The sequence below is a fragment of the Salmo salar genome, chromosome 05, assembly GCF_965601325.2.
Source record: "Salmo salar chromosome 05, fSalSal1, whole genome shotgun sequence".
In the NCBI taxonomy this organism is placed as follows: Eukaryota; Metazoa; Chordata; class Actinopteri; order Salmoniformes; family Salmonidae; genus Salmo; species Salmo salar.
The window spans coordinates 36,750,955-36,769,267 of record NC_138295.1 but is presented as its reverse complement, the minus strand read 5'-3'; the positions used below and the strand labels follow the sequence as shown (position 1 = coordinate 36,769,267).

The window sequence follows — 18,313 nt, the reverse complement described above, 5'->3', positions numbered from 1 at the left end:
GACAACTCTCATTTGACTTCAGTCCTAGCCGCTAGCATTTCTTAATGAGAAATCTTCAAAACGAAGCCAAATCAGGAAGTGCAGTCACCCTCTAAGGACTTTAATGAAATGAATCTGGTTCAAAAGACCATAACATAATTGTAAAGTTTTGCCACTGCAAGATGGAGGCAATGAAGAACTGTAAACAACTCTTTCCTCCCATTCCACTGCTGTTGCTGAGGGCATTGTCATTTCCACTCTCATATATGGGGGTTCACATTTTTGGAATCCCGCCTCGTGGCATTTAGCTCAGGAGAGAAACTAATTATAGATTTGGGACGAGCGGGGACTAGGTTTTTTGGGAGGTGGCCTTTTTAAAACCATTCTAAAACCCTTAATTCTTCCCTTTTTTACAGCCAATCCTCAATTAAATCTCGCTCTATTCCCATCCATACTTCTGATATCAACTTGGGGTGATTTAAACCCCTTCATTTCACCATTTGCTCTATGTCAAGTCTTTTATGAGCAGCCTGAATTATCAGTGTAGTGACAATTTATCACGTTGGCATGGTAATGAAGTCAAAGTGAGGGGATGACACGCGCTGGCACCTGTTGTGGGCGGAGAGGTGTAGTGGAGTCATTGATGACAGAGGGGCAGATGGGTTTGGCTCTACATGGAGGATGGAGGATCAGAGAGGAGGGAGTTACACTATTAGTAGGCATGAAATGCTGTGGCCCTCCGTGGTCTGTGTGTATAGAGAGACCAGCCTGTTGTGCCCTGTGAAGTGTTGGAGAGTGTGTTTTCTCTGTGTGCTGTTGCTTTGTGTAGCCAGTGTGTTAGCTAAGTTTTGATGCGGCCAGAATAATCTATATATGCTTTGATTTGATGATTATTTTAATCAATATATACTTTGCGGTGTTTAGTGTACTCAGTGGGTTCAGTATGCTGAAACATTTGTCCTCCCACAATCAGAACTGGCTACTGAACCATACAGCAGAGACGAGAGTCAAGGAGAGGTGAGCAGGGCAGAGAAAAGAGCAGTGAGGAGAGGAGCCTCGTTCCCCTGGAGAACTCTCAATCCAGCACGCCTCCTCGGCCATGATACACACACACACTCACACACACACACACACACACACACACACACACACACACACACACACACACACTCTCACACATTAATTATGCTGCTTTGGCTGAGCCAGGACGAGACTCCAGGGAAATCAACGTTTAATGCATCTCTGATGCACACTTAATGAGAATTTTACACATTACGAATTCTCCTTTATTAGCCTGACTTTTATCCCATTTTTCTGCACGTCTCTGGAATGCCGGAATGGCTTTGGAACGTTAGAACCGCAACAGGTCCTCTGACAAAGTCACCACGCTCACTGGCCGCTATCAACTTCCTCTTTCTCTATTTGTGCTTTCTGCAGCAGTTTATATACGACTTCTTCAAGGGTAATTTTAAGTGAATATGCCATTACCTTGTAATAAGTAGCCTACAGTATGTAAATACAGACAATTTGATATAGTGATAAGTAAATTGTACTGCATACCTGTACTAGATAATAGCATTTTACAGACAAACAAACAGGAGAACAAACAAACATAAGTTACTCTGGTATGATGTTTCCTATGTTCTTCCTCCCGTAGGCCCCAGGTAAGCTAGCCATCGAGGTATCACACTTCCTGGAGTGGATGAGTCTGGAGCCCCAGTCTGTAGTGTGGCTGGCTGTTCTGCAGCGTGTGGCTGTGGCTGAGTCCGCCAAGCACCAGGCCAAGTGTTACATTTGTAAACAGTGCCCCATCAAGGGATTCAGGTGGGTCTATTGTACCTCTATCAGAGATGAATAAAGGTGGATGTGTGACACACATACTGTATGCACACACAACAAAAAACGACATCTAGGTTGAGGATAGAGCTATTGCTAAGACCTCTCTAATGTTACTGACTGTGACATGGTCTTCCGTTCTGCTGATCTGTCCTGACAGGTACCGCAGTCTTAAACAATTCAATGTGGACATCTGCCAGACGTGCTTCCTCACAGGACGCACCACCAAGGGAAAGAAGCTCCACTACCCCATCATGGAGTACTATACCCCAGTAAGAAGGAGTACTACACCCAGGCTGCCTCACGAATGGCACCCTATTAATATAAAAAAGTAGTGCACTATGCAGGGAATAGGGTGCCATTTCCGACGCAGCCTATACTACGCTCTACACTACGCTCTACACTACCATCTTAAAGGGACAATCTGCAGTTCAAACAATAACAAAGCGCACACCCCTCCGCTGTTTCGGTAAAAAGCTGAGGGATGGGGTTGGGGAAACGTAACCACTCTCAAATCCATAGACAGAGTTATTGATGCAAGGACTGACCATCCAAGATATACAAATTATAGTTTTAACCATGGTTTGAGGATATAGGGGAAAGTGGGGTAAGTTGAGACAAGGGGTTACTTGAGCCAACCCTTGTTTCTAGGAAACTATACACCAAATGTAATGTGACCAAACATTTAGGAAGAGGTTGACGGTGGCCAACAGCACACCACCGATGTTCTCACTGCCAGAACATTCACACCCAGTCAATAGATCAGGGTTTGGCTACTTAGCTACATGTACTGTATACGGTTTTCCAAGATCTCATTTCAGAACTAAATCAGGATTAGCCATGTTATAAGTGTCCTCAGGAGAAACAATACAGATAATAGGAAGTGTGATCTAGAAAGTTACGCTTAATATTGGAAAACAAAGCAATACACCCAAATACAAGAGTAAAACATTGATAACTCTTGCAGCATGTTTCCTGTAGGGCCTTGCTATCCTAATGGAAAAGTACCACAGAACTGAACCCTCCCCGGTTATCAAACAAACTATGAGGGCTGGAGGCCGCTCCGCTCGGGGATCACATACCAACTGACTGATCTAGCACATTTTGACAGATGGCACAGAACCACCATTCTCTCTGACTCCGGCTCAGTGCAAACACCTCCGACATGGCCGACCGGGGAGGGAAAAGCTGCTTAATTGCAAAAAAATTACTTGAAGAGGGTGATTAGCTGACGGCCGGCCGCTAGCGCACTAGAGTGATTTAAGACCCTTTCAGTGAATGCAGGGAGGTCTGGATAATCTTTCCCTCCACAAAGGTGCGTGGGGCTAATCCAGGCCGCTTTGCTGAGCTGTGGATCAAATCCTACAGGGAGTGTGGGAAGGCCAGCGGGACAGCCAACGCTCCGGCCCTCTTGGTGGCCAGGGTGGCCTATCCCAGGGTGCTTTGCACCAGTATGCTTGCTCCATAGCTCTGCTGTAATTGTGTTGGACAGAGGGAGTGTGCTGGGATGCCAAGAAGCAAGGTCTCAGACAAACTCATAATTGAACTGACTGGAATGGTTTTGCATAATAGATTGGTGTGTGTGTGTGTGTGTGTGTGTGTGTGTGTGTGTGTGTGTGTGTGTGTGAGCGTGTGTGTGTGTGTGTGTGTGTGTGTGTGTGTGTGTGTGTGTGTGTGTGTGTGCGTACGTGCGTTTTGTGTGTGTTATAAGGAGTAAGGAATTACATCCAAATGGACTCAATCCCTTCTTACCTTACTTCCTAACAGCAGCAATTCCTAAGCAGAAACCTGAAGGAAACCTTTTCTGTGTATGAGTACGAGTCGGTTTCATATTCAAGCGTTTTATTCAGTTTGTCAAGTCACATTTAAAACAAGAGTATGACTAATTCAAGTATATCATATTTCAATTATTTCATTTAATCTAATACTTTTCTGTTTTTGAATATTCTGACCCACAAAATATTGTCAAATGAATTGTCTGGAAAGGAATGATTTCAAAAACCTTAATGAAGCTTATACTTTGTCAATAAAATGTGTAGACCTATGAATTCCTACATGAATTGTATATTTTGCTTGTTAATGAATTTATTCAAAAAGTATAGACTAATCCTATATAATATGCCTACTCACACTCATTATCCAACCAATTGAACATGTTGGTGATAAACCGTGTGCAACAAAGTGATGGATTTACAGGTATAGGCCTATATCCACATTGGCATCTGATATGATTGTAAGGGAGTGTGGGGTAAATTGAGCCGAAGGGGTAAATTGAGCCACCCCTTTTTCTAGGAGACCATACATAAAGTTAATTATATGACCAAATATTTAGGGAGAAGTCATCATTTTATGGAGTCTGAAGGTTGAAACCACATGGAAGTTAGGAAAAAATGTAAAATATTTTCAGAAAGTCTCTAATGAATTTATTGGGTTATAGGTTTCATGATGCTTGTATCTAAACCAAAGTAGATCATTTTAAGATTGTTTTATACATTAGTTGGGGTCTCCAAAGATACAATATGAGGTCTTAAACCTATCATGAAAGTGCATCCTTGTAGCTGTGTGGCTAATATAGTCAAAATGTTTGCCTTGGGGTAAGTTGAGCCAATGACCACTATGCATAATATGAACAGAATTTTTGTAATGTGTCGTGCATATGAACTCAAGATAGTGAATTTGTATTGTTACAGAGCAGACATCATCATGCCCTACAGTGGCTTGCGAAAGTATTCACCCCCCTTGGCATTTTTCCTATTTTGTTGCCTTACAAACTGGAATTAAAATATATTTTTTCAGGGGTTTGTATCATTTCATTTGCACAACATGCCTACCACTTTAAAGATGCAAAATATGTTTTATTGTGAAACAAACAAGAAATAAGACAAAAAAACGGAAAACTTGAGCGTGCATAACTATTCACCCCCCCAAAGTCAATACTTTGTAGAGCCACCTTTTGCTGCAGTTACAGCTGCAAGCCGCTTGGAGTATGTCTCTATAAGCTTGGCATATCGAGCCACTGGGATTTTTGCCCATTCTTCAAGGCAAAACTGCTCCAGCTCCTTTTTGTTGGAGGGGTTCCGCTGGTGTACAGCGATCTTTAAGTCATTCCACAGATTCTCAATTAGATTGAGGTCTGGGCTTTGACTAGGCCATTCCAAGACATTTAAATGTTTCCCCTTAAACCACTCGAGTGTTGCTTTAGCAGTATGCTTAGGGTCATTGTCTTGCTGGAAGGTGAACCTCTGTCCTAGTCTCAAATCTCTGGAAGACTGAAACAGGTTTCCCTCAAGAATTTCCCTGTATTTAGCACCATCCATCATTCCTTCAATTTTGACCAGTTTCCCAGTCCCTGCCGATGAAAAACATCCTCACAGCATGATGCTACCACCACCATGCTTCACTGTGGGGATGGTGTTCTCGGGGTGATAAGAGGTGCTGGGTTTGCGCCAGACATAGCGCTTTTCTTTATGGCCAAAAAGCAACATTTTTGTCTCATCTGACCAGAATACCTTCTTCCATATGTTGGGGAGTCTCCCACATGCTTTTTGGTGAACACCAAATGTGTTTGCTTATTTTTTCTTTAAGCATGGCTTTTTTCTGGCCACTCTTCCGTAAAGGCCAGCTCTATGGAGTGTACGGCTTAAAGTGGTCCTATGGACAGATACTCCGATCTCCACTGTGGAGCTTTGCAGCTCCTTCAGGGTTATCTTTGGTCTTTTTATTGCCTCTCTGATGAATGTCCTCCTTGCCTTGTGGGTGGCCCTCTCTTGGCAGGTTTGTTGTGGTACCATATTCTTTCCATTTTTTAATAATGGATTTAATGGCGCTCCGGGGGATGTTCAAAGTTTCTGATATTTTTTTATAACTCAACCATGATCTGTACTTCTCCAAAACTTGTCCCTGAGCTGTTTGGAGAGCTCCTTGGTCTTCATGGTGCCTCTTGCTTTGTGGTGCCCCTTGCATAGTGGTGTTGCACTGTGGGGCCTTTCAGAACAGGTGTATATATACTGAGATCATGTGACACTTAAATAAAGTCCACCTGTGTGCAATCTAACTAATTATGTGACTTCTGAAGGTAATTGGCTGCACCATCTTTTTTAGGGGCTTCATAGCAAAGGGGGTGAATACATATGCACGCACCACTTTTCCGTTTTTTATTTTTTGAAACAAGTAATTTTTTACATTTCACTTCACCAATTTTGTGTATGTCCATTACATGAAATCCAAATAAAAATACATTTAAGTTACAGGTTGTAATGCAACAAAATAGGAAAAACATCAAGGGGGATGAATACTTTTGCAAGGCACTGTATGTATACAAACGTAAAACAAGCAGGGGCCTAGCCCCCCTTGAGGTTCTTGAGAGAGCAGCCAAGGAAGTGAGAGAAGGGAAGAAGTCCATTCGAGCAGCAGCAAGGGATGAAAAAATATACTGAATGACACTGAGAAGGTACTTTGATATCAAAGAAAATGAACATGTACCTGTGCGAGAGGGAATGATAGAGTAGCAGAGGCACACAAGGTCTTATCTGATGACATGGTGTCTGAGCTTGCTAAACATATGAAGAATCTTGAGGACCAGTTTCATGGCCTTAGTAGCCTCAAATGCAGAGAACTTGCCTACAAATTGGTACTTCGAAACAACATCCCTGTCCCAGACAACTGGTCAAGAAATAGAAGGGTAAGTGATATTGAACAGAGAGCTTTATATCTGAATGTAGGCATACATTTAAGATATACAATACACCACACCCCCATTCCATGAATTAAACTTTACCTACCAGCACCATCACCCACAGTCACAGGACACCGTCACCCACAGCATACGTTTTTTGGACAAGATATGCTTTCCAATCTGTTATGTTTACATGAATTCTGATTATTTCGAGGGATACAAAACATCCTGAAATATATGTAGAGATCTTTGTTTGAAAGAATACTAAACTGGCAAAAAAATCTCCTCTCACTGTCAACTGCTTTTATTTTCAGCAAACTTAACATGTGTAAATATTTGTATGAACATAAGATTCAACAACTGAGAAATAAACTGAACAAGTTCCATAGACATGTGACAGACAGAAATTGAATAATGTGTCCCTGAACAATGGGTGGGTCAAAATCAAAAGTAACAGTCAGTATCTGGTGTGGCCACCAGCTGCATTAAGAACTGCAGTGCATCTCCTCCTCATGGACTGCACCAGATTTGCCAGTTCTTGCTGTGAGATGATACCCCACTCTTCCACCAAGAGCACCTGCAAGTTCCCGGACATTTCTGGGGGGAATGGCCCTAGCCCTCACCCTCTGATCCAACAGGTCCCAGACTTGCTCAATGGGATTGAGATCCGGGCTCTTCGCTGGCCATGGCAGAACACTGACATTCCTGTCTTGCAGGAAATCACGCACAGAACGAGCAGTATGGCTGGTGGCATTGTCATGCTGGAGGGTCATGTCAGGATGAGCCTGCAGGAAGGTTACCACATGAGGGAGGAGGATGTCTTCCCTGTAAGGCACAGCGTTTAGATTGCCTGCAATGACAACAAGCTCAGTCCGATGATGCTGTGACACACCGCCCCAGACCATGACGGACCCTCCACCTCCAAATCGATCCCGCTCCAGAGTACAGGCCTCGGTGTAACGCTCATTCCTTCAACGATAAACTCGAATCCGACCATCACCCCTGGTGAGACAAAACCGTGACTCGTCAGTGAAGTGCACTTTTTGCCAGTCCTGTCTGGTCCAGCAACGGTGGGTTTGTACCCATAGGCGACGTGATGTCTGGTTAGGACTTGCCTTACAACAGGCCTACAAGCCCTCAGTCCAGCCTCTATCAACCTATTGCGAACAGTCTGAGCACTGATGGAGGGATTGTGCGTTCCTGGTATAACTCGGGCAGTTGTTGTTGCCATCCTGTATCTGTCCCGCAGGTGTGATGTTCGGATGTACCGATCCTGTGCAGGTGTTGTTACACTTGGTCTGCCACTGCGAGGATGATCAGTTGTCCGTCCTGTCTCCCATTCACGCAGATGAGCAGGGACCCTGGCAATCTTTCTTTTGGTGTTTTTCAGAGTCAGTAGAAAGGCCTCTTTAGTTTCCTAAGTTTTCATAACTGTGACCTTAATTGCCTACCATCTGTAAGCTGTTAGTGTTTTAACAACCGTTCCACAGGTGCATGTTCATTAATTGTTCATGGTTCATTGAACAAGCATGGGAACAGTGTTTAAACCCTTTACAATGAAGATCTGTGAAGTAAGTTATTTGTATTTTTACGAATTATCTTTGAAAGACAGGGTCCTGAAAAAGGGACATTTCTTTTTTTGCTGAGTTTATATTTCCCTTAACGTAGTGATGCGGGATTGTAAAAATTGGCTCAACATACCCCACTCTCCCATACAGTGTTTGTTAAGAATTACATTGTTTACAAGCAATGGACTAAAACAAGCTTATATTTCAGGTTCTGATGGGGTACTAAGCCCAAGAGGCATTTTTAAGTTAGATTCTTCAAGAATCAATGTGTATATTTAATTAATTTAAAAGTCCAAATATGGATTTAGCAATTGCTGGTTGCCCCTTTAAGAGAGTGTGGATGTCACACTAGCTCACTATTTCAGCTCTAATCAATGCTAGGCTGTGGGATATGGCAGGGAGCTATGTGCCAAATGATTTCTCCCAGGACAGTATTTCAACCAGGGGAAGGTTTAAGTGGAACTAGGCTGGAGTTTCTTTTCTTCAGTGCTCTGACTCCTAGGGTGCTGGGTTCTATGATGGAGTGGGGGTGGGTACAAGACTGTAAGACTGTAGTCCAGTGAGGTCAGAGGGAGATAGAGGGGGGCAGGACAACTGGACTAGCAGCAGGGCACTATAAGAAAGTGTAGTTCAAGACAAGGCTCACTCTCTCGCTCTCTACTCTTGCGTGCGTGTATGTGCGCGAGTGTGCGTGAGTGTGCGTGCGAGCGTATGTAGTGTAAAGAATTCTAAAGTGGTGCACTTTGTCTTCTTGTCCTCCCACTACCATTCCCCTCTCCTCTCCTCCATTCCGGTCCCCTCATCTAAATCATGTGGCAGACCACCTCAGGAGAAAAGATGCGGGACTTTGCCAAAACGCTGAAGAACAAGTTCCGGTCGAAGCAGTACTTTAGCAAGCACCCTCAGCGGGGCTACCTGCCTGTCCAGTCGGTGCTGGAGGCCGAGAACTCTGAGACGTGAGTCATACCCCTATAGACACAGATGGCTAGACGGACTGCCACAGAGAAGACAGGAAACATGATTTGACAGAGAGAGGGAGACTGCTTATATATATGACAGCAATACATTTTCCAATAATGTTACGATGTAAGCTTTGTTGGCAATATTCTATGATGTTGAGGGGAAGGGAGCACTTCTGTTTTGATGCGGTTGTTTGTACATGAGTGGGATTCAATACGTTTTTTAAGAAGTAGACACCACGAAGTACCAGTAGTAGTGGTATTAATGATGTTTTTCTGTGTTTTACCAGGCCGTGCTCCTCTCCCAAGCTACCCCATGCAGACACACACAGCAGAATCGAGCACTTCGCTAGCAGGTCGGGTGTTATACGCACTCACGCACGCACACACACACACACACACACACACACACACACACCGCAGCCCAAAATAAATACTCCCATCCTACCCTACCACCTTACTTAACTCCTCTGCCTACTCCAGTCCTGAACCATCTGTCTCCTTCCCTCCTTCCGTTCTCCTCACACTCCCCAGTTCTCTCTCCTCAATCTGATTAAGATATTGATCTGGCTGCATCTTGGTCTGAGCTTTGACTTGAGTGGAGACTGTTGTGCCCAACTGGTATCCTCTTTCTCACACACACACACGCACACGCACACGCACACACACACACACACACATTGAGAAGGGTGCAGTATGTTTGGTCTGGGGTGAGCAGGGGTCACCTGACTGTGGATGCCTGGTGGCATGGTAGAGCATTGTGACAGGGCACTGGGTCCATTGGGCACCTGGTGGATGCCAGGGCAGATCAGCGTCTGTCTGACAGGGTTACAGAGAGGGCACAGCCAGGGCATGGCAGAGCAGTCCATCACCCAGGGCAGTCATGCCAATAGCAGAGCAGAGCAGGGGATAGATCACTGCACTCTGTGTGTACAGCACAGTATGTTTTATGTGTGTGTGGGGGGGGGGGGAGAAAGAGAAAGAAAGAGCGAGAGAGAGAATACCACAGGGCACAGATCACCTTCTTGTGTGTGTGAGTGCTCCTCAGTATTGATCCTCCCTCTCTCTGAACTTCCCTTTCAGTCTCTCGCACACATTTTGTTTAGTCATTGTATTCACTCTCTTTCTTCTCTCCCAGTCATTCATATCCATTATTTCTATTGACTGAAATGATATGCTTCTATTCCCAAGTCCTCTCACATTTACCGTGCATTTGGAAAATGTTCAGACCCTTTTACTTTTCCCACATTTTGTTACATTAAGGCCTCAATCTACAATGGATTTAAAAAAAAATCCTCATCTATCTACACACAATACCCCATAATAACAAAGAAAAACAGGTTTATAGAAAAAACTGAAATACCTTATTTACATAAGTATTCCGACCCTTTGCTATGAGACTCGAAATTGAGCTCCGGTGCATCCTGCTTCCATTGATCATCCTTGAGATGTTTCTACAACTTGATTGGAGTCCATTTGTGATTGGATATGATTTGGAAAGGCACACACCTGTCTATATAATGTCCCACAGTTGACAGTGCATGTCAGAGAAAAAAACAAGACATGATGTCAAAGGAATTGTCCGTAGAGCTCAGAGACAGGATTGTGTCAAGGCACAGATCTGGTGAAGGGTACCAAATAATGTCTGCAGCATTGAAGGTCCCCAAGAACACAGTGGCCTCCATCATTCTAGCAAATGGCTCCGAAAGGACTCTCAGACCAAGAGAAACAAGATTCTCTAGTCTGATGAAGCCAAGATTGAACTCTTTGGCCTGAATGCCAAGTGTCACGTCTGGAGGAAACCTGGCACCATCCCTACAGTGAAGCATGGTGGTGGCAGCATCATGCTGTGGGATGTTTTTCAGCGGCAGGGACTGGGAGACTAGTCAGGATCGAGGGAAAGATGAACGGAGCAAAGTACAGAGAGATCCTTGATGAAAACCTGCTCCAGAGCGCTCAGAACCTCAGACTGGAGTGAAGGTTCACCTTCCCACAGGATAACGACCCTAAGCACACAGCCAAGACAACGCAGTAGTAGCTTCAGGACAAGTCTCTGAATGTCCTTGAGTGGCCCTGCCAGAGCCCGGGTTTGAACCCAATCGAACATCTCTGGAGAAATCTGAAAGTAGCTGTGTAGCGACGCTCCCCATCCAACCTGACAGAGCTTGAGAGAATCTGTAGAGAAGAATGGGAGAAACTCCCCAAATACAGGTGTGTCAAGCTTGTAGCATCATACCCAAGAAGACTCAAGGCTGTAATCACTGCCAAAGGTGCTTCAACAAAGTACTGAGTAAAGGGTCTGAATACTTATGTAAATGTGATATTTCAGGGGGGTGTTTCGTAATTCATTTGCAAAAATTTCGAAAAACCTGTTTTTGCTTTGTCATTATATAACCAGGCAAGTCAGTTAAGAACAAATTCTTATTAACAATGATGGCCTCCGAACAGTGGGTTGTTCAGGGGCAGAACGACAGACTTTTGCCTTGTCAGCTCGGGGATTCGATCTAGCAACCTTCCGGTTACTGGCCCAATGCTCTAACCACTAGGCTACCTGCCGCTCCACTATGGGGTATTGTGTGTAGATTGATGAGGGATAAAAACGTTTTAATACATTTTAGAATAAGGCTGTAATGTAACAAAATGTGGAAAAAGTCAAGGGGTCTGAATACTTTCCGAACACTGTATTAGTCTTCTGACAATTAGAATCATTAAAGTTGTCTCTCTCTCTCTTTCTCTTTCTCTCTCTCTCTCATACTCTCTCTAGTTCTCTCTCCCCCTCACTCTTCAAAAACACATCAAATGAGGGACTATATATATTTACCCCCCCCCCCCCCCCCATCATTGTCCCGTCACAAAGTAATGAAAAATCTCATTAATATCAGAACTGTCAGACCTGCTGCCATACAGCTATATTAAAGGTCCCGGAGGCTGTCCTCATACAAGAGTGTTTGTCTGTCCATTCAGTCAAATGAGGGGGTGTTCATGTTATTCCAGGTTAATAATATTGTGTCCCAGAGGAGGATTGTGGGTATTTGATGTTTTGGTTGTCTCTTAAGGGACAGATTTTCTGGCGTGCCCCACACACATGCACCGAGGTGCCAGTGGATAGCTCTCCTTTCATCATCAGTACAGACTCCAGTTCTGAGAGAGGGATGGAGAGAGGGAGGGGTTGAGGGAGAGGCAAGTGGAGGGAGAGAGATGGCCGGGGGAAGCGAGGGAGGGAGCGAGAGAGAACGCTCCACATAGAACTCTTATAGGACTTGACTCACTCACAAATTCCCTCATCTTCATGACTGTCCTGAGGACAGGGGCCAAGTCTACGGCTCTCACACGGAATACACACATGCGCACGTATGTACACACAGTCTCATTCTCACAGTTTCACACTCACAACACACACACACACACACACACACACACACACACACACACACACACACACACACACACACACACACACACACACACACACACACACACACACACACACATTTACAACCATGCACCCCACCATGCCCCCTTTTCCACCCTCCAGTCCCCTTGGGGGTTAGTGACCTTCTCCATCCCCCCCTGCCGTAGTCCCTAGCTGGGGTGCGGGTCACTCTCCTCTCTACCCTGCCTTCTGGTCCTATGAATGAAGGACCTGACTGATCGAATAAAGGGCTGTCAGCCATAGAGGCCAGGTCTGGCCACAGTGAGAGTGGATGTCCTGTACTCTCTCTTTCTTGGTGGGAGGGGCATAAGGATGCAATATGGATCCCTCTGACAAGCGTCACTCCATTCTCATCCTTCTTTCCTGTCCCTCCAGCCGTCCATTAGTAGATTAGTTTTGGTGGTGGTGGTTTGTGTGTATGTGTGTGTGTGTGTGTGTGTGTGTGTGTGTGTGTTTGGGGAGCTGAAGTAGCATGAGGCACTTAGCACATTTCATTAGTATCTCTGGTGGAGTCTGTACGTGTCTGATGGTTCCAACACAGCCCTCCTGGCAGCTCCCTCCGAAGGCCATTCCCACTGCTGAGAGAGTGAAGTGCGCTAAAAGCAAACTTCTCCCTATTTAGCTGCCTGGTAAAACGGGAGGAGGAGATAACGGTTTGTAGCAGTGTGGGAGCTGTCCATAGTGCTGAAAAAGTTAGCCTCTATGCATGGTGCTGCACTGCTAGTCGTCAACCACATTGCAACAGGGTAGAAGGAGAAGGTCAGTGCGGGAGCTGTCCACGGTGCTGAAAAGTTACAGTCCCTATCCATGGTGCTGAACTGCCAATCGTCTCAACCCCATTGTAACAGGGTAGAAAGAGAAGAGCAGTGTGGTAGCTGTTCATGGTGCTGAAATACCGCACTACAGCTCTGTACTGAATAGCTCTTCTTGGAAGGGAAAACCTCTCCTCTTTCAAAAGATCTCTCTCTCTGTGTGTATGTGTGTGTGTGTTTTCCTGTGGTCCAGGTTGGCGGAGATGGAGAACCAGAATTGCTCCTTCTTCACGGATAGTCTGTCGCCTGATGAGAGTCTGTGAGTACACTGCCACCTCCCCCACACACTGAACCCTTTCATTACAGCCGAGGCCTTGCTCTGAAATATGTAGTGTGTGTGTGTGTGTGTTTATGAATGAGTGTGTGTGTGTATGTGTGTGAGGGGGTGTGTCGGCATGTGTGTACCTGTGTGTATGCCCCTGAGTGTGTGCACACGCATTCAGGGGAGGCTGGGCAATCACATAAAGAAATCAGTAAGTTAATGAAAATGACCCATAGCAATGCATACTCCCCCTTCATCATATAAAAGTCTTTGTGATTAAAGACTGTGGCAGTGGGAACAAATAGAAAGGGCTGCTGCACAGGAGACCAGAGGAAGAGGAGAATGTAGGGAGGCCCATTGAAATACCACAGAACATGATGTTAAGAGCCAGAGGCTGGCTGAAACAAAAACTGGAGGGTGGGGGAAGAAGGGGGGAGAGAGGTAGCTTTGAAATGAATGGTTGAGTCAATCAGGTGAACCCCTCACTAAGGAATGCTGTAAACCAACTAAATTCATGAAAGGGCCTGGTCGCTGAGGTGTTGGCCCTGATCAAAGGCTTTGGCTGAGAGAGAGAGAGAGAGAGAGAGAGAGAGAGAGAGAGAGAGAGAGAGAGAGAGAGAGAGAGAGAGAGAGAGAGAGAGAGAGAGAGAGAGAGAGAGAGAGAGAGAGAGAGAGAGAGAGAGAGAGAGAGAGAGAGAGAGAGAGAGAGAGAGAGAGAGAGAGAGAGAGGGGGTTTTGGGGGTGAAACGTGTGTGTGTGTGTGTGTGTGTTTTCATGATGCGCACTTACTTACTGCTGTAAAAAAATGCATTTTCCAACCAAGGTAATGGCCTTGATCAAAGGGTTTACTGTGTGTGTTTTCGTGTCTATAGAAGGAGCGAGAGAATGTTTGTATTTACGTGTGTGTGTATTCATCTGTGTGTCTTTATTCAAGTCAGTGTGTGTATTCATTTCTGTGAATATGTGTGGGTATGTTCCTGTCTGTGTGTGTATGTGTGTGTGTCTGTGTGTGTGTGTGCGTGTTTCTCTCTCTGTGTGTGTGTGTGTGTGTGTGTGTGTGTGTGTGTGTGTGTGTGTGTGTGTGTGTGTGTGTGTGTGTGCGCATGTGTATTTGCTAAATAGAGAGGGTAATGGCATGGTGTGTGAGGCTGCTAGTTTAATATGACTGTTTGTATAGTTGCTCAGTGTGCTGCTGCCTGCGACTTCTTGGCTCTGTGTGTCTCTGTGCTGTTGGAAGACTATTCTCTTTGCCACCGCAGCTATGTGTGTGTGTTGCAAGTGTTTTGGGTGCTTTGTTCTTATCAATAGGGCAACGACTCTGTCTCTGCTGCTGAGTCCCCTCTTTCTTATGTCACTCTGTTAGCTTGTTACTGCTGTATGTCTGGCTTCGTTGCTGTCTTTTATTGCTGCATGCCTTTGTCTATGCCACTACTTTTTTCATAGAATTTCTTAAAGACTGTCTTGAATTTCTTAAAGACTGTCTTGAATTTCTTAAAGACTGTCTTGAATTTCTTAAAGACTGTCTTGAATTTCTTAAAGACTGTCTTGAATTTCTTAAGACTGTCTTGAATTTCTTAAGACTGCCGGTGTGCTTGTGCTGATGTGCGTCTATCCTGCCGGTGTGTCTGTTGCTGTCCGTGTGTCTGTTGCAGTCAGTGTGTCTGTTGCTGTCATTGTGTCTGGTGCTGTCAGTGTGTCTATTGCTGTCAGTGTGTCTATTGCTGTCATTGTGTCTGGTGCTGTCAGTGTGTCCGGTGCTGTCAGTGTGTCTGGTGCTGTCAGTGTGTCTGGTGCGTCAGTGTGTCTGGTGCTGTCATTGTGTCTGGTGCTGTCATTGTGTCTGGTGCTGTCAGTGTGTCCGGTGCTGTCAGTGTGTCTGGTGCTGTCAGTGTGTCTGGTGCTGTCATTGTGTCTGGTGCTGTCCGTGTGTCTGGTGCTGTCAGTGTGTCTGGTGCTGTCATTGTGTCTGGTGCTGTCATTGTGTCTGGTGCTGTCAGTGTGTCTGGTGCTGTCATTGTGTCTGGTGCTGTCATTGTGTCTGGTGCTGTCCGTGTGTCTGGTGCTGTCCGTGTGTCTGGTGCTGTCATTGTGTCTGGTGCTGTCAGTGTGTCTGGTGCTGTCAGTGTGTCTGGTGCTGTCAGTGTGTCTGGTGCTGTCAGTGTGTCTGGTGCTGTCCGTGTGCCTGGTGCTGTCATTGTGTCTGGTGCTGTCCGTGTGTCTGGTGCTGTCCGTGTGTCTGGTGCTGTCATTGTGTCTGGTGCTGTCAGTGTGTCTGGTGCTGTCAGTGTGTCTGGTGCTGTCAGTGTGTCTGGTGCTGTCCGTGTGTCTGGTGCTGTCCGTGTGCCTGGTGCGTGCTGTCTGTGTGTCTGTTGCTGTCCATGTGTCAGTACTGCTCTTCTATACCCATGTGTCTGTGGCACTTTGCTACTGCTTTGCTGCCTTTGCTGCTGTGTGGCTGTGCTGTCTGTCTGCTCTGTACCAGTGTGTCAATGGCTCGGTGCTGCTCTGTGCTTTTCCTGTCCTGTCCTGTGTCGTCTTGTCTGTGGCTGTGCTGCGGCTCAGTGTGCTGAGTGTCTCCTTTGCTGTGTTATGTGGGGGACTCAGGGATGAAGATCAGTACCTCCTGCGTCACTCCAGCCCCGGCGCCCTGGACCAGGACTCCCCCAGCGGACAGCAGATGCTGCTGATCCACCTGGACTGTCAGGACAAGAATGAGCTGCAGAGAACGCTGGCCCGCCTGGAGAATGAGAACCGGTGAGAAAACATAACCTTTAGGTTTTAGAACCGTTTGGTCTTATAATCTTTAGAACTGGAACCTTTCGGCCTCATTTCAGTCCTATAACCTTTGGTCGGCCTGGCCGCTGGCGAGAACCTTTAGGACCTATAACCTTTTGGTCGTAGAACCTTTAGGACATGTAACCTTTTGGTCTTAGAACCTTTAGGACCTATAACCTACAGATCCCAGGAGATACTGTAGACAAAATCAAACTCGAACGTGTACACTCTTTCGGACAGAGAGAACAGACATATGAGTGATCAATCGTTGCAAAATATGCATTCTTTAAGATAAAATAATGGTTAAAAACCGGAGTAAAAGACTCGCTGGCACGAAAATAGGCATGAATGATCAGTTTCCAAAGGAATTTGCAGAATGGCGCAAAGTTTTGTAACCAATAGATTAAAAAGGAAACGTGTAGCTCTCATAGTCAATAAACTGTACATTGATAACCAATTGTTCCAAGACACCAAGACTATTCCATGGCTATTCTAGATAATACAAAGTTCCCATAGAGAAAACAATAAAATTCAATTGATAAAGAAATCAACTAAAAACACACTATACCGTTCAAGATAGGGAATGTTGTAAAACAATTAGTATTCGACTTTCTATTTATAGTATTTATAAATAGATAAGACAGCATTAGAAGAAAGAATAATTATTGAATTAATATATCTTCAAATACATGGAACTGGAACACAAAAGTACTCAAAAGACTGAAATTAGGTAGGACTCAACATGGTAGGGATAAAAACACTGCAAACAGAGGACATAGAAGGCACAGTATGTGGGTATGTACGGGTATAATGTGGGTATGTACGGGTATAAGGTGGGTTGTGTGTTTTGGAAAAGTGTGGAGTTAAGTGAGTGAAAAAGGAAAATGGTTGCAAATCCCAGAGTCCATGAGTGTCTGCGAGCAGGAGGTGTAACAAATCAAATCAAATCAAATGTATTTATATAGCCCTTCTTACATCAGCTGATATCTCAAAGTGCTGTACAGAAACACAGCCTAAAACCCCAAACAGCAAGCAATGCAGGTGTAGAAGCACAGAGAGCTTTCAAGTTTGTGCAGATATGGGATATACATTTTAAATTAAATTGTAAATATAGTACATTTATTTATTGTCCTATCATGATAGAACGGTCCCCAACACTATGCTCTAAACACCCACCTGAGAGAACCATACACTAAGGAGAAGTCCTTATCTCCTTTATAGGCTTACTGTAAGTAGCCTAAATGCAGCCAAAACAGAAAGATAAACGCGGTTAGAGACCCACTAGAGCAGCACCTCCCCCTCAAGGTTCTGAGCCTGCCTGGCAGGGTTGGTCTTACAAAGCCAAAGCCCCCGGATGGGTGAGCATGATGTACAGTTGAAGTCGGAAGTTTACATACACTTAGGTTGGAGTCATTAAAACTCATTTTTCAACCACTCCACAAATTTCTTGTTAACAAACTATAGTTTTGGCAAGTTGGTTAGGACATCTACTTTGTGCATGACACAAGTCATTTTTCCAACAATTGTTTACAGACAGATTATTACACTTACAATTCAATGTATCACAATTCCAGTGGGTCAGAAGTTTACATACACTAAGTTGACTGTGCCTTTAAACAGCTTGGAAAATTCCAGAAAATGATGTCATGGCTTTAGAAGCTTCTGATAGGCTAATTTACATAATTTGAGTCAATTGGTACCTGTGGATGTATTTCAAGGCCTACCTTCAAACTCTGTGCCTCTTGGCTTGACATAATGGGAAAATCAAACGAAATCAGCCAAGACCTCAGAAAATAAATTGTAGACCTCCACAAGTCTGGTTCATCCTTGGGAGCAATTTCCAAACGCCTGAAGGTACCACATTCATCTGTACAAACAATAGTACGCAAGTATAAACACCATGGGACCACGCAGCCGTCATACTGCTCAGGAAGGAGACGCGTTCTGTCTCCTAGAGATGAACGTACTTTGATGCGAAAAGTGCAAGTCGATCCCAGAACAACAGCAAAGGACC

At 44.9% G+C, this 18,313-nt stretch overlaps 1 protein-coding gene across 1 annotated transcript in view; it reads left to right on the top strand.

Moving 5' to 3' along the window:
• drp2 (dystrophin related protein 2) overlaps window positions 1-18,313 on the top strand; it is a 99,563-nt gene that overhangs the window by 69,014 nt on the left and 12,236 nt on the right. Inside the window, exons 16-21 of the mRNA XM_082974920.1 lie at window positions 1,637-1,803; window positions 1,976-2,087; window positions 8,878-9,014; window positions 9,308-9,373; window positions 13,456-13,521; window positions 16,129-16,278. Coding sequence (XP_082831046.1) covers window positions 1,637-1,803; window positions 1,976-2,087; window positions 8,878-9,014; window positions 9,308-9,373; window positions 13,456-13,521; window positions 16,129-16,278 — 698 coding nt within the window. The remainder of the gene's footprint in view (window positions 1-1,636; window positions 1,804-1,975; window positions 2,088-8,877; window positions 9,015-9,307; window positions 9,374-13,455; window positions 13,522-16,128; window positions 16,279-18,313) is intronic.